This window comes from Centrocercus urophasianus, unplaced genomic scaffold (genome assembly GCF_019232065.1).
Source record: "Centrocercus urophasianus isolate 14NV4802_14NV808 unplaced genomic scaffold, USGS_Curo_1.0 seq_15, whole genome shotgun sequence".
Lineage (NCBI taxonomy): Eukaryota > Metazoa > Chordata > Aves > Galliformes > Phasianidae > Centrocercus > Centrocercus urophasianus.
Genome location: NW_024884697.1, coordinates 37,656,082 through 37,672,238, shown reverse-complemented (window position 1 = coordinate 37,672,238; position 16,157 = coordinate 37,656,082). Strand labels below are relative to the sequence as shown.

The following is a 16,157-nucleotide window of genomic DNA, read 5'->3' as shown; positions in this document are numbered from 1 at the left end:
TCATAAACTGCTTTTGTTGAAATATTAGAATTTGCAATAAGTAGTTTTGAAATCTTCATTTATCCAATAAAGCTTGGAAAATTCATCTTGGCCAATGTTTTAGAGATTACTTTTTAAAAACCCTTCAATTAAAGTACTACATTTAAGGTAGTACATGAATTAAAGTGCTCCTTGCCAGGAGTTGGACATGATGATCCTTGTGAGATCTTTTCCAATGCCAAATATTCTGTGATTCTATTACACATTTTTTAAAATAGACCTTCAAAAACCAAGTAGTATCTAAACCAGTAAGTCTTTCAAGACATGGCAACACCTCAATTAAATATTTTAATTTACTTTTTTTAAAATTCTCAGCATAAAATGCTGGCATTTACTTGGACTAGTTGGGAATTCTTAAACTTCTTCACGGAGAGAATATTGAAATATACTGAAGAACAGTAAAAGGAACATCAAAATCTAACTTGCATCAAGTTGGTTTATAGTGGCTTAACTGAAACACGTAATTGCATGTGGTTGGTTTTTTTTCACTTGGATGATGGCACGCTTACAGTGTCTGGTACAGTGAGTGCTATCAGTCTGAATAGAAACAAAGAATAAGAACTTTTATGTTGCAGATATGACACAGGATCACTCAGTGTGTCTTCGGGTGATCGTTACGATTCAGCACAGGGGCGATCTGGGTCACAGAGTTACCTTGAAGATCGAAAACCTTACTGCAGTAGACTAGAAAAAGAAGATAGCACTGATTTTAAGAAGGTAACTGATACAGAAATTTTGTTGTAAAAAATGCTTTATTACTGTTTGTCCTCTTTTTTTTTTTTTTTTCATGAATTATTTGGAAGCAGTCTCCTATTGCATCACAACTTCCAGCAGCTTGGCTCAGTGGAGGAGCAGAACAACCACTGCCATGGGGGGAAATATACATTACAAAACAGCCTGTGGCTTTTGCACTTTTCTCCATAGGCGAGGAAGAAATCCTGAGGAGTCAAAATACTTCATCATTTTATGACAAATTTGATCAAACTGTTTTTGTAGTTGATTGTATTATTAAAACTGCTTCATACATGCATTAAGCCTTTATTTGATGTTTGCTATCTTACATACAAAAATTCGTTTAAATCTTGCTTTAAAATTGGAGTTTGTAAAAAAAAAAAAAAAAAAAAGAAAGAAAGAAAAAAAAGAAAAAAGGACTTTGTTGTCTCATCTGTAGTGTCTGAAGCAAAAAATTGGCAAGTGTTTTTTAATGCTCCCTGTGCAAAATTGCTTTCTTCTAGAGATATTTGGTAGCAATTCTTTAAAGCGTTTGCTAATTCTAACCATCTTTAAACTCTATAACTGATTTTTACTTCTTAGACTGTTAATGTATTTGTTCATTTTACATGCGGCTCAGTCATAGTTTTTAAAATGCTTGTCTAATGTCACTGAATTCTTACTCAGTATGTTTTTAAATGAATATTTTGTCTTAGCTTTATGAACAGATCCTAGCTGAAAATGAGAAGCTGAAAGCACAGTTACATGATACCAACATGGAACTTACAGATCTTAAACTACAGCTGGAGAAGACCACTCAGGTTTGTATTAAACAAAAAGGCCCATACTTAGCTGACAAAGCAAACTAGAAGCATCCTAGCATAGGGGCTGCTATTTACTAGGCATCAGCTTTGTTTTTTATCCAAAGATGGGAGTGAAGAAATGTACTTCTCTGTTTATAAAGAGAAAAGAGTGCAGGATTATAGTCTTCAGCTCAGAACAAAATGTTCGAGGCCATTTCCTGCTTGTTTAATTGCTGGTGGTTCTTGCCAGCACGTATGTGGGACTTCTGTGCAGGTAGGAATAAACACTTTGAACACTGCTAAGCCTGTATTCAAACTGTCGGTCTGATTTCATTGATTAATTCATACACCTACTGGCAGGTTGGCATAATCTGCCAGTTCTTCCTACCTAGGTAAATAGCTGTACCTGAGAGCTGAAGAGCAAATAGTGCACTTCATTTACAGGTAACTGCTGTCAGATAACAGTGCTGCATAAGGTAACACCAAATATGTACACAAAGCTGAAATTCTTAAATTGCTGTAGAAAGAATGTTCCTCATTCTCAGATCACTTTTGCCACAACTGACCTGTGTACATATTTTAGTGTCTTCCATATGCTCTCTGTAAATATCAGTAAAGTATGAGTAAGATGTTTGTTTTGTAGAGCTTTTAAATAGAAAAAGCTAAATTACTACTATTTGCCAAAGGCTACACAGAGATTAAGTTACTTAGGGATGGTGACACAGGAAGCTTGTGATAAATCCAGCTCATTCTTCTTTAGTTTTTATTTCCGTGGTACTTCCTTGAACACATTTTAAAATGCTTTTAAAAGCATACTTTGGACAGAATGCAGTAGCAGTTACCCTTATCTGAAATGCGTTTTATATTGCCATTCCTCACTGTTGCACTGTTTGAGAACAAGTAACAATATCTTCATTAATTTTGTGTTTCAGAGACAAGAAAGATTTGCTGACAGATCGCTCCTGGAAATGGAGAAAAGGGTGAGTTACTGCCAAACATCTCTTGAGTAGTTCGATTTGGGTTTTGTTTTAGTTTGTTTTGCAACCTCTGACTTGAATATATTTTAGTGGGAACAGAAGCCTTTCTTATAACTTGCATTTTTTAGAAGACTGGGGGATTTTAGGTTTCAGAGTAGCAGTGAATACGAAAGACTGTCAGATGGAATTACTCTTAAGAATTGCCTTCAGGTTGCCTTGTTGATAACCAGGTTGTAAACCCCACTGCCCTCCAGGATTCTGCAGCTTGTTCCATCTCATCCAAAACAATGTTGGCACTCCAGATAGTTAAGCACTTTCAGAGCATCTCATCTTTTAGTGCATTTCCAACATTCAGAGCCCTTAATTTCCTCAGAGCTTTCTGGAGGCATGTGCATCGTCTTACCAATTATCATTGGTAATGAAGTAGCTGTTTCTATCCCACAGCCATCAGACTTTGAACCTGCTAATGTTATAAAACTAATTACAGACTTTCCTTGTACTGTACCTTTTTCTAGAGGGACTATCATGCTGTGTACGGGCAGGGTGGAGGCAAATGAATGAGCAGTGCAGGAAGAGGGGCATTAGAGAGAAACAGCCCTAACTTGATGGGGAAAGGAGACATGTAATAAATCCACATATGAGACAGACTGCAGGGATTATTTCAGTAGTTGTGCCCATTATAATTTTAGGCTGTAGTTTTACACTCGTTTAAAACCCATCCCAATAAAAGTTTATTTCAGCAACAATTTAAAGCAAAGCAAAGTTTGTTCTGATGTGGTCCTGGCTTCCTTTATGTCCTTGGCTACACGTACCTTTCTCCTTCCTGATCCTGGAGTGACGCGTTAGATATTAAAATGGGAAGAAAACTAAATGGACATTGATGGTAGTAAGTGGTATGGTATATATTTACTTATTCCTAGTAAGCTTGACATTTACTAGCCCTGTACGTTTACTTTCCAGTGTCTGAGGTTTAGAAAACAAGTTTTAGTTGTACAAACCTATGAGGTACATAAATACTCAGTTTTATTGGAGAACATAAAGATGCACAAATCCTCTCAGGCAGTTTGTGAAGTTCCATTAGTTTTATCTTAATAATCTCTCCAGATAATTGAAGCAACCTTTTAGTGCCTATTTCTGCTTGTTCTTGTGGCCCTGTGCTGTAGGCAGTGATTTCATCAGTAAAAAACTTTCATCAGCAGCTTTAATTGGTTTCTTGCTTGCTATCATGGCCACACAAGTGGACATTTAATTATTTCATGGGTTTGACTTTGACTGTATGCATTATTACATAGATGCCACATCCAGTATTGCACATCTTGACGTTATTTCAGTATTAAATTACTGTGCTGCTTGTTCCTCAGACATGCCATTGTGTTAAGACAAGTGGCTATTTTGGCAATTCTTGCACCTTTTTCCTGTAGTAATGCTTAGTTCAGTAGCAGAAACGTCCTTTGGAAATGTTACTCTTTCTGAAGTTATCACGACCGAACCTAGCAGTTAAAAAGGTAAATAAAATTAGTGATAGTGCTGTGTGGCTGAAACCTGATCTACACAAGATTTAGGAGATCTTCTTCTATTTTATGATGTTCGATTTACTTCTTGTCAGGCAATAATTTTGAACAGGAATTTATTTGTGATTCTGTTTTCCCCATTAGATCCAGAGTTACTTTCACTTTGACAGTGACTGAAGTAGGATTCTCAGCTGCTAGTCATAACTAGCTGAGGTCTAGAAATAAGCTTACTAACTGTGGGGCTTTAGGAATAATTTAAAGAAGTTTTCTTTATATGGGTGAAGTAATAGTATAAATGAGAAAGGTTTAAAAACAAACTGTAGAAATTTTCTAAGTATAATTTTCCAAGTATGACTTGAATAAAATAAAACAAAATTGAAGATACTGATGTAAGTTCATAGAAGAAAAAGGGAGGACAAAAGTAAAGTAGCAAGAACAGATGAGGAGAAATAGAAGGCTGGCAGAGAAAAACCTGATAGCATCTTTGAACTACAATGTATTCCAGTTGTGAAATACTTTTACAGTAAAGAAGGTGGGAATGCTTATAAAACCTAGAAGTTCACTGTGACAGAATTCAGAAAATATAAATTTAAAACCTTCATCAGTTGATTTCTACTGTGTGTTTTAGTTATGCACAGTCAACATTTTTCACTTAAGGACTAGCAGTATGTTCTTAGGCAAAAATTTGGCTTTCGTTAACAGTTATCTATCACTCCGAAAAGTATATTAAAACCCATACTGCAAGATTTCAGTATGGATCAGAATTGTAGGCACCTTTAACCAGTTAGCTCCAAATTCATTGTGGATGCCCTGTCCCTGGAGGTGTTCAAGGCCAGGCTGGAAGGGGCCCTGCTCAGCCTGGTCTAGCATTAAATGCAGGGGTTGGTGGCCCTGCATGTGGCAGGGGCTTGGAGATTCATCATCCTTGAGCTCCTTTCCAACCCAGGCTGTTTATGATTCATCATCTAAGAATTTGTGATGGGATGAGATGGGCTTTTTCGTTTGTTTATTACTGAATTTTTTAACCTGTATATATCCACGTACCTCAGTCTTATTGCACCGACTGTGGTTTCTGGTTGCTTTAATACGTGGCAATGAGCTATTGTCTTTTGTACACTCAGAAACTGCCATGTGTTTTTTTCTTCATCTTAAGAATTACAAATGTTTTTTGTCGTACCTTAGAGAAATGTTGAAACATCTTAGGCTGAGTAAATTTCAAAGCCTTTCTCTGAGTTCAGAGACTAATCAGACGATATTGGCGAATCTTCTCCGTGAAACTGAATGTCCTTTGCTGGCCACTTCCTGAAATAGCAAGCAGTTCAGGAAAAAAGGAAGGATGTTTTTTCACACAGGGTGGTGATGCACTGGAACAGGTTGCCCAAGGAGGCTGTGGATCCCCATCCCTGGAGGCATTCAAGGCTGGATGTGGCTCTGGGCAGCCTGGTCTGGTGGTTGGTGACCCTGCACATAGCAGAGGGTTGAAACTGGATGATCATGTGGTCCTTTTCAACCCAGGCCATTCTATCATTCTATGAAAAAAGGAACATAGTTTCATCTAATTAGAACTGTATGTTTTTTACAACAAATCTTATATCTAGTCCAGTCCATTTAAATGTTTATTTTATATAATGTGAGGCATGCAAAGGTGATGAAATAAGGATTTTGTTTAACTGGCTTTTACTGCAAGTAGTTATTCTTAAACAAGTTCAACAAGCAAGTTAAGCAAATTCATCCAAAGGACTAAGGATTTTTAGCCATCTGAAATTGTAAGATTATTTGATCCGTCATTCATCTCTTGGTAATTACAGAAATTGCCCAATATTGCTTATTGTAACAGCACTGATAATATATGTTCTCCTGCAAAACTTCTGGGTAAACTAAGGTTCTAATTAATGTAAAATGGTGTGAGTTTTTTTGTTAGTCACTTGTTTGCTGCAGTTAACTCACTGATATTTATTATGCCATTATTGTCAGTCAGTATCATTATGGCAAAATTAGTTACTTGAAGGAGTAAAGTACCTTAAGTACTAACAACTGCAGTAATCTGTTATATTGATAAACCTTTGGAATTGTTTGCTAAAATGGGAAAATGTTGGGGAATAACTGCACTATGATTAAACTAAATTCAAATGATTTGTATCTGAAAGGTGTCCGGCAAGAGTCAGTATCTACTGGGCGGTATGATCTAACCAAAGTTTTACACACCTCAGTCAATGCTGCTTGCTGTTTGCATAACACCATTGTATGCAGATGCATATGTACACCTTGCAATAATCTGTTGCTTTTGCCTTTCACACTTTGGAAAAAATATGAATGTAGAATACTGAATAACCGCAACTGCTTTTAAACGAGATACACTGCGATGTCTGACACAGGAAAGCAAGCAAGCTATAAACCCCTGAAGTCTACTGCAGTAGCTGTTGATCTGTCAAATGTGTGAAAACAAGGTTTAAACAAAACAGTAGTGCTTAGAAACATGGTAGTGTATCTGCACTGCAGACTGCAGCATAGTATAGAAAACCATCAGCTAATTTTCAGTAAGCTACCTTGGGTACTTAAATGAGAACTTGACATTCTTGACAAAGGCTAATTTCTCCTGCTTCTCAAGTAAGAAGGAAAAAAAAAAAAAAACCATACTATACTAGAAACGCAGAAAATACTCAGGAAGCATTTACTGAAGAAGCAGGTGATCTTACATGGCTAGATTTCTTTGGTACTCAGCTGAACTGACGTAAGTTTGGGTTGTATCTACACTACGTTGCAGTTTAGAGTGTAGACAGATCCCACTGAGCTGAGGCAGATGTTTCAGCTACATTTGCTTGTCTTTGAAAGCTTACGCTTTTGTGCTTCTTTCTTTTAATATTCTTGTTTGTTTCTGATCATTTTCTGCATTTCTTGTATATAAAGCTTTTCCAGAAGCCTAGCTTATAAAAATAAAGCCCAAATAAAATGGTGCTTATGAGCTGTCTAAATTTATGTAAAGGAAGGGGTATCTTTTGTAGGACTTGATATCTCTTCCTCCTAAGTTATTAAAATGGAGCATTGAAATAGTTTCTATTTATCACTGCCATCACAAGTTTCCTGTCTACACTGTGCTTCTGGTTGTATGATCTTTGGAACTTGAAATATTTCACAGTTATCACAGTATTTTCAAGCAGTAATTAGTAAAAAAGGTATTGTTTGGTGTTAACATACATTTTTTTGGATTTAGGAAAGAAGAGCTCTAGAAAGAAGGATATCTGAAATGGAAGAGGAACTGAAAGTGAGTATTGTTGAATGCTAACACAGTGTATTGATGTCAGTGGCTTAAAACAACACTTAATCTAGCAGTATTTCCAGTCTCTATAATTTCAATAGAAAATAAATAAATTATTGGCACATTCAAAGTGAACAATTTCTTTTTTTTTTTTTTTGTAGTGAAGTTTTTCTTGCTGTTATCAGCAGTCATATATGTAGGACTTACCTTCTGGGAGGGTGTTGGGACTTACACTGGTATAGCACATTCACTGATGAGAAGCATTCAGAGATGTCAGCAGTGAAATATACCTTGATCTGATCAAGGCAGGATTGCAGTCTTTGTTTTGGATACAATACTGTCATGTTTATTTAGTTAAAATAATGGTATATAATTCTGTAGATTAAGCACAGATAATTTCATAGACTAAGCATTAAATGTTGCTTCAATCCTTGTCTCGTGTTCATTAAATTCTGTGTTTAGGAAGCGTGTTTCCAGTGTCAGAAGAAAAAAATATATAGTTAGTAATAATCAGTTTTTAGTGACCAAAAAAGCAGCAGATCATTTAAATTTCAGATTGTAACAGAAAAGCACCATATACCACATGCAGTGAATAATAAAATGTTGTGCTTTGACTTGTCTCATTCCCTAGTTTATCAACATTTTAAGTCCTTTGATATGATCAGAAGTCTGAGAAATCTAGCAAATTTGTTTTATGTTACATCCTTGGATATAATATTGGACAGAGCCTACCAAGCTGATCAAATTAAGATTCAACTGGAGATCTAGTGGAACATGATGAAAACATCTTTCTTTGCCATAGTTTTAAAGAAAAGCCACTGTTTTGAGATTGGAAAGTTGTCATCGATTAAAAAGTTTCCTTTCAGTCTCATTTTTGAGCTCCCTCTGGTGCTTGGAAACTGCATTAACTACCAAATCCTTGTCATTAAAACACATGCACTAAGGTTTGTTGATGTAATTGAACCTGACAAGCAGAAGTAAACAGGATTCAGGACAGCTCTAAGGAGAGGATGCAGCATATGAGGTTCTTAGAGGGGTCTTCAGAAGTGAAATCTATATGAAGCTTTCTATGGCATAGGAACATAATTGGTTTTACGAGGTGGGTGAAGGAGATATGAGCTTCTATTATAGGGCTGTAAATTGTTGGTAGGGATAGTTGGGATACAGAGGAAAATGGAGAATGCAAATGCCTTGTGTTTTTTAAAAGTCAACTTCAGTTTGTGAAAGTTTTGGATTAAAGATTAACACTCTTCCTGTTGTTTGTTGCACTGTCATGTACATATACATATTAAGTGCAGCATTATTTATTGAGTTTTGAATAGATTTTTATTTATTTATTTATTGTCACAACTACAACATTAAGTAAAGAATTCCCAGGATAACTTTCATTGTCGATGTGTCGTGAGCTGTTTTGGAAAGCTGTGACCGATCACTGCTGGTTCTTAGATTGCTTTTCAGGAATGTGCCACTTGTCTGATACTTCCCTTCACAGCGAGTAATCTACTTTAAACAGGACTGTCTCTTCTAAGTTTTCTTTCAGTCCTGCTGTCTCTAGTTCTTTTAAACGTAATGTGCATGTATGTTTTTTCTTTCTCATTTTCACCTCTATTTCTTTGATTCCCACAGAACCTGCAACAAATAAAGCAGATTCACTCTTTGAGGCACATAAATGAGCGTCTGGTGACTGAGAATAGGGCCTTGACCCGTGTGGTTGCCAAGCTGTCAGGGTCCTGTAGGCAACTGCGTTCTGTGGACTTGTAATTTCTTCCTTCTGCTTTGTGTAGCCAGGCAGGTGCTGACAATAAGTTTGTGCTTGGGTAGAATTGTACTATTAACACCTGTGTGTTGGGAGCTGACTTACTGCTTGGTGATGGAAGTGTGGCTAAAGCATGATGTCTGGTGTACCGAATGGAGATGCTGCAGCTGTATTGGTATGGTGTGGTGTTGTTGATACTAGCACAGAAGCTTGTTTTTCCCTTGTAGCTAAGCTGGCAAGGGTTCACGAGATCTTTGACGCCTTAACACCCTGGCAACAATCTGAAAGGATTTGTGTTGAGTTTGCATTAGGATACACTGAAGTCACCAGTTAGGAGTTTGAATAAATGCTTAAATCAACAGATTTATCTCTGGTTTTCTAACAAATTGAAGTTAAGAATGTGTCTTTCTTACTGCAGTATAATTCAAATGCATAGAACTAAAACAAATCTAGCTGCAACTAAAGAAAGTTTGAAAGCTGAAAGTTGAGATTCTGGTGCAGTACTCCGCATTTCTGAACAGCTGCATTAGTCTGATTTTATGTTCAGTCTGATTAGTCTGATTAGTACATTTGTCTGATTTTATGTTCAGAGATTGTCGAAGTCTTCCTTTAAAAATACTGACTTGAAAGTCAGTTTGTCTTTTCTATACGAAATTCCTGCGTGGTGCTGTACAGTCCTTATTTTTATCTTGACTAAGCTTAGAATTTGCAATTGTAGCTCTAATTTGAAGGTTACAGATATATACTGCTACATACGCCGCAGGTGTTCCAGTTATGGACCTATGGTCCTATCATGCAAGGACTAAACAAATGGACACAAAAACACTCTGCCCAGAGTGTTAGATTGGTTTACACTTACTGGGTCATCCTGTCCATTCCCCTTCTGCTAAAGATATGAACTGTTTTAGCTGCCATTTTGGAAAAAAACATGGGTTTGTTGCAGTGTTACTGTAGGGCTGTTTGGGAAACCCACTGGAGGTTCAAAAATTCTGCATGGAGCAGAATATAGTTTCACTCCATGACAAATTATTAGGCTTTCTTCCTCCTCTTAGTAACAGCTGTATGAGGTGGAGGTTTCAGTGAGTTTTTAAGATTTGTAGGTGAAGATAAAATCATTTTCCTTCTGCACAGTGATTCTTGCTAATGTGTTTCTCCTTACCTGCCCCTCTTCCCTCTCAGAAGCAAAGAGATGAGTGCACACTTTTCCTTTCTGCTTACGGAGTCAGATCTCAGGTTTTTCCAGTCAGAGGCATGAAATAAATAGCAACTTTATCCTTAGGCTTTATGTCTCCCTGAAGGTGACCTAACAATAGGATGTGGATAGAAAGGTTGATCCTAGTCAGCGCCCTGCATTCCTGAACATTCCCTTGCGTTAACCCTTAGTGAATCAGTCGGCTCTCTGATCTGGCTGAGAAGAAATCCCATTAGCGGTTGTACAGTTTGATCCACCTTACTGCAGCATGGTTGTGTAACTAAAGCTAGCACTCAGCAGCAGGAGCGTGTTGGTGCAGGAGGAGGGGGAACTGGCCCTTTAGGGCAGCCTGTCTTAGACCAGCTTCAGCTAACAACGTGGGTTTTCAACACAGCCAAGCTAATCTAGTGTCAGCTGTCCACAGCCACATGTCCCTGCCATGGTATTTTTGCAACCACTGGCATTCCTTTAACCATGCTAAGCTTTTCAGTATGTTAAACCACACAAAATCATTCAGTATTCTCTTTTTTAGAGGAAGTTTTAAAAGGCAGATCACGGTGAAGCTCAAGGAGCAGCACTAGCAAAGAAAAGCTTGGCTACACAGGAGGGAGGCTGGACGTTTTGATGGTAGCTTGACCATAGCACTGTGGCTCATTAATCTGAACAGTTGTCTTGACAGTGCGTGAGCTTTCTCTAATCATAATGTACAAAGCTCTTTGTTACATACAAACTGTTAAATCCTCCAGCAAATAAAGACATTAGTACTGAGCTGGTTCCAGCAAGTGGTTATTGAAAAATTATTTGATCTGCTACAGTACTGCAAAGTTACCAGCTAATCATGTAATACAGGTAGGCAAAATAATGCATTTTTAATCTTATTCAAGAATCTCATCAAGGCAAGATACTCTATTTCTTAACTGAAAAGGAAATTGGAATTTAAAGTACTAAGTACAGTATGTAATCGCAAATTGTAGTGGGTTTCATGCAGAGCTTTTTTTCTGCTTCTCCTCGTGAAAGTCATGTGATGCCATCTCGTAATAAGTTTGAGTACCATAGGAATGCACTGCTCCAAGAAAATTGCATAAATGTCTTTAGTTGGGCTTAATATGTAGTTTTACATGTCAGGATTAGTATAGATGGGAAGTGCAAGTATTTTATGTTGCCTAACCTTATCCTTTTTATAAGTCTCCTATTACTTACAACTCCTTTTGTCTTCCACCTATCTTCCTCTATTCTTTAGTAGACTTATAACAAAAGAATATATTTTCTTAATATGTATTCTGCCTATTACTTTAATGAAGATTTAAATTTATCCACAATGATTTGCAGACATGTAATGGTACCAGATTATGTTAAATCTCTAAATTTGAACAGGGCCTTTTTGCTGTTGTTATTAAAATGATTAATCAGAAAATGCAGCAGTTTCTGGGTCTGCCTGCATAATGTATTATTGACTGCTGCTTCCTAGTCACTAAGTTGAAGGACTGTGAAGTAACTGGAATTGCTGTGGTTAGATGGACTCTCCAGATTGGTTCTTGCCCCTTCTTGTCCCAGTAGACCCTACCCAGTCACAAGACACTAATTGGAGGTCACCAATCCAAGACATCAGAATGAAAAATATAGAACGCGTTTGGTCCCTGTATGTGTATATATTAGAATTCTCTTGGATAGTGCCATAGCTTCTTGCTTTTTTCCCCCTGCAGGCACTGCATTTCATGGAGTAGGTAGCAGCATTAATTTAACCGTGCAAACTCACAGAACACAAAATTATCTCTTCTGACTCTTAAGATTTGGGGTTTTTTGTGTGTGAATTTTGTCACTGTGAGTTTTTCAGAAAGTAAATCAATGTCTCTTCAGAGCAAATACATGACATGAAGTGGTGGTAATAAGCTGTCGTACAGTGTAAAAACCACAGATATTATTTGAAAATTGTCAAATGATGGCTTGTGTTGCTCATGTTCAAATATGTTGACGTGGTTTTTGAAAGCAATTGGTACTTATGGCACTTGAAATTCAGAGCACAGCTTTCACTTGACTGTGATGGAAGCTGTAGAATTAAAGCACTCTGGCTCCCTGTGAAGAGTTCAGTTTGGGTGGCTTGCCCTGAGCCACACTATGGAGTAGAGCTGGAATCCAGGATAGCAGAATGATTCTAGTTGTGGAGATGACCTTTTTTCCCACTTGTTCTCCCGTTACCTTTTGTTTCACATACTCCGCTATTTGCAGGTAAAGAAAGTAGAGAACCCACAGCCTCAGTCCTGCCTTGTGCACCATCCTGTTCACTCTGTGAGAATCTGCTGCTAGCAAACTGATTGTGGACAGGAATCCTTTGGAGGAGATATGTAAATGAAGGCTTAAACTTCACAGTTCCTTCTGCTCCATAACAATGTTCTGAGTATAAGGGGTCTGCAATTACGATTTTGCAAGGATAAAACGAAAACAAAACCAGTGGCGTGGAAGTTTCATCGTGAAAAATTAAGTAGTGGTTGTTACATTGGTCATCGGTTGGACCTCTTGTGTGCTCTTGCACCTTGAAGGTTCCTGAATAACTACACTGTAGGAATAGGCTGTTGCCCCCTGTGGAAACCTGCTGTTAGAAACCATACATGGAATATGGCTGTGAGTTTTATAGGTGGCTTGTTATCAGTGTGTGAATACTGACACTGAGAATTTCTGAGATTACTTCTAGTTTCTCTGATAAGTTCTGCTCTCCCAGTACAAAGATCTGTGCACTGGCTTGTCCTCCTCTCCTGTCTGATCCTGTCCAACTCTCACCTCACTTGGCTTCTGCCTTCCAGCTCTTGTGTTTGTGTGTCAGCCATCTCCTGTGGCAACCTTAACTTGCCATCTCCTAACTGGTGTGCCTGAGCGCAGCCTGGTGTTTCGGTGATCTGATCTTGTGTGAACCATGCTATTCAGGGATGGGACCTCAAAGAACAGGATGTGTGCTTGCACACAAGTTTGGAAGTGATTGAAAGATTAATGCTTTGAGTTAATAAGCTGAATCACACTGTATCTGATCAGGATGAAATCATCCAAGAGAACAGTGGCAGATATAATTAGCTATGGCATGTTATTTTGAAACTGTGCAAGTGCAGTGTAGATGAGCCTCTTTAAATTGTCACTGATTAACATTTTTTGTTTTGCACTGAAATCTGAAGCATTTAATTGCTTTCCTTATGCTACTCTAAATGCTTTTGTGGAGAGGCTGCTCGTCTGCACCACTTCATTTTAGTGCACCTAGACCAGGCAATTGAAAGTTCTTAATGTATAGCTCCTAACTCTGTTGTGCTAAAAGATGAGAATTTTCTGAACTGCTGATGCAGAGGGGGCAATAACAGCCAAAATATTTCAACTGAGTGAACGTTTTTATCCCCAGTGCTTGTCTGCTCTTGTTGCTGTTACTTAGAGTATAACAGCAAATAACCATTGTGTTTCTTTTTTGATAGATGCTACCAGACCTGAAGGCAGACAACCAGAGGCTAAAAGATGAAAACGGGGCCTTGATCAGAGTTATAAGCAAACTTTCCAAATAAAGGGCTTACTACAGCAGCAGATAACGGTATTGCACATCGTGAGTAACTCCAGTGGACCACAGTATGGCAGTCACTGGAAGTGTGGGAAGATCCCTTGGAGACTGTCATTTTCAGATATCCTGCCAAACGCCCTCTTACCTGTGTGTTTTTGTATCAAGATCATTGTTTCTGTTAAAATGCAGCTGCTGAGAAGAAAAATGACTGAGAAATCTTGTTTACAGCTACAGCATTATAAGGAAAGTGTTCAAGGCCAGATACGCCTCAGATATTTAACCAGTAAGCCTTAGTTGTACATAAACACTTTTACATCAACAAAAGCTTTCAGCTCTCACAGAAGACAGTTACTCAATAATGTTTTTGTTGTGCCACAACTCCCAGGTGTTTTTTTTCTATACTCAGTTTTTCTTTAAATCGTAAGTTTGGATTTTTTTTCCCTTCTAATTATTCATGTACCAGATTTTCTTGTACAGTGTTTTCACAGCTTTACCATTTGCAGAGACCACACACCCTTTTAAATTACATATTCGTGTAGCTACCTAGAGTTGTATTGTCCAACCACCTGGAACAGAGATGTTTGGTGGAACGTTTGCTTTCACTGTTTGTGCAATATGCATTTATTTCCTATACAGAATGCTTTAAAAGTCAGTTGAAACTAGAATTATTTTAAGAGTCCTGTTTTCTGCCTTCATCGGTCACTTAAAAAAAAAAAAGTTTGTAGTGAAAGATGCTAGATCCTGTAATCGTCACATTCATTTGAGCAGGTACTGAGTGATGCTGTATATATAAATGTGTACTGGTTTGATTTTTCAGACCACCACGTGGCATGCTTGAATATATTTCCCTATTGCAAATGTCTGTTAATGCAAATTAGGCTACTCCAGAATAGTGTGTTTAACAAAGTTCATTAATTTTTATGGTATAAAGAATTTAGACATTGTACATTGTATGGAGCCCTATCTTTACAAAAGGTCTAAACTATATAAAATACTTTATTATCTTTTCTTCCCATTTGTTTTTTTTTTTTTTATTTGATAGTGTTCACCATAATAAAAAATGCATAAATATAACTGCTTCACTACATTTCACATACCTGTATTTATCTGAGTGCTGTCCAAAACTGTTGTGCTAGCCAAAGTAATCTTACTAAATCATTTGAAAAACATAACCCGTTACACTCACATTAATGTTTATATGCACTGTTGCCATGTGAGAAGGCATCTAATTTGATAACACCATCGTGTCAGACCATTTTATACATTTCAGTGGCCTTTAAAAACAAAAAAAAAAGTACTTAAGTGAAGATTGCTTTTGTTAGAAACAGCTTTTATATTTCATTAAACCATTCGGAATACGACATCCTATCGGCACATAACTTCATTGCCTAAAACCACTGACCAGATCAGCCATTACAACCGATTGTACATTGTAAAGCTTGTAGTAGCTATTGTATTATTGATTATATTGTATACTACATTAAATGTGAATTTGTACCCCTTCATTTAAAAAGGTCATTGTGTTCTACTGCCTCCTGGGGGGTGGGCTTAGCTTTAGGGGGGTGGGATATGTTGGGGAAGGAAGACGCGATGTCCTCTCTCCGTTGGTTTTTTGAAGATGTAAGGTTATGCTCTCACTACCAAGCTCAGGATTCTTGATTTTAAAGGTACACGGATGGTCTGAGATACCTGATTGTAATGGATCTGTGTGAGAGGTGGGGCTGAACCGTAGGGAACTTCCATTGTCATATGCTAACATAAAATAAGCGGAGAACTGAACGGTTTGAATGGCTGCAGCGTACTGAGTTCTGTTACAAGACAGTTAGGCATATTCTCGATTATATTTGGTAAAGTTTGGGTGCCTGTGAATGATTAAATACGTGTTTCTAATATTTTAGTGTTTTATATTTAGGTTATTTATTCTTTATATCTTAAAAAAGATGAATGGCTACTGTGCTATATTGATTTTATTGGTAGTACTGAGCAGACCTTGTATCTGCATGAAACTAGTTGCAAAACCCACTATTTTGGGAAAAAAAAAAAAAAAAAGAAGTATTTTGACATATACAAATAAAATGAATACAAACTATTTTAAATGTGTGAAAGTTTTACTGAGAAGACACTGAGATTTGTTACGAACTTAAGCGATGTTGTAAGTTTGCTGTTGAAGTTCTTCGGTGGGCATTTTTCATTCACTGCGTCATTGGGATGCCAAATTCAAGTACCTTTCAAAGATTGTAATCAAATGGTGATTATTTGCACATCGTTGTACATGCACATCTGTAAATGCTACAGTAAAAATGCCATATTTATGCAATCTGTAACAACTTGGACAAATGTTTATATATTTTACATAAACCTGTCTGTGTGCAGAATCTGAGAA

At 37.3% G+C, this 16,157-nt stretch overlaps 1 protein-coding gene across 5 annotated transcripts in view; it reads left to right on the top strand.

The window, feature by feature from the left end:
* Window positions 1-16,157, top strand: part of PPP1R12A (protein phosphatase 1 regulatory subunit 12A) — a 122,735-nt gene extending 106,578 nt beyond the window's left edge. For 2 of the 5 annotated variants that reach the window (XM_042816130.1, XM_042816127.1), the window contains 5 exons: window positions 615-756; window positions 1,467-1,571; window positions 2,486-2,533; window positions 7,253-7,303; window positions 13,695-16,157. In XM_042816130.1, the coding sequence (XP_042672064.1) occupies window positions 615-756; window positions 1,467-1,571; window positions 2,486-2,533; window positions 7,253-7,303; window positions 13,695-13,781 (433 nt within the window). In that variant the 3' untranslated portion in view covers window positions 13,782-16,157. Of the gene's footprint in view, window positions 1-614; window positions 757-1,466; window positions 1,572-2,485; window positions 2,534-6,188; window positions 6,220-7,252; window positions 7,304-8,923; window positions 9,399-13,694 lie in introns of those variants that run through there. The other 3 variants (XM_042816129.1, XM_042816128.1, XM_042816131.1) reach the window with 3 other exon arrangements.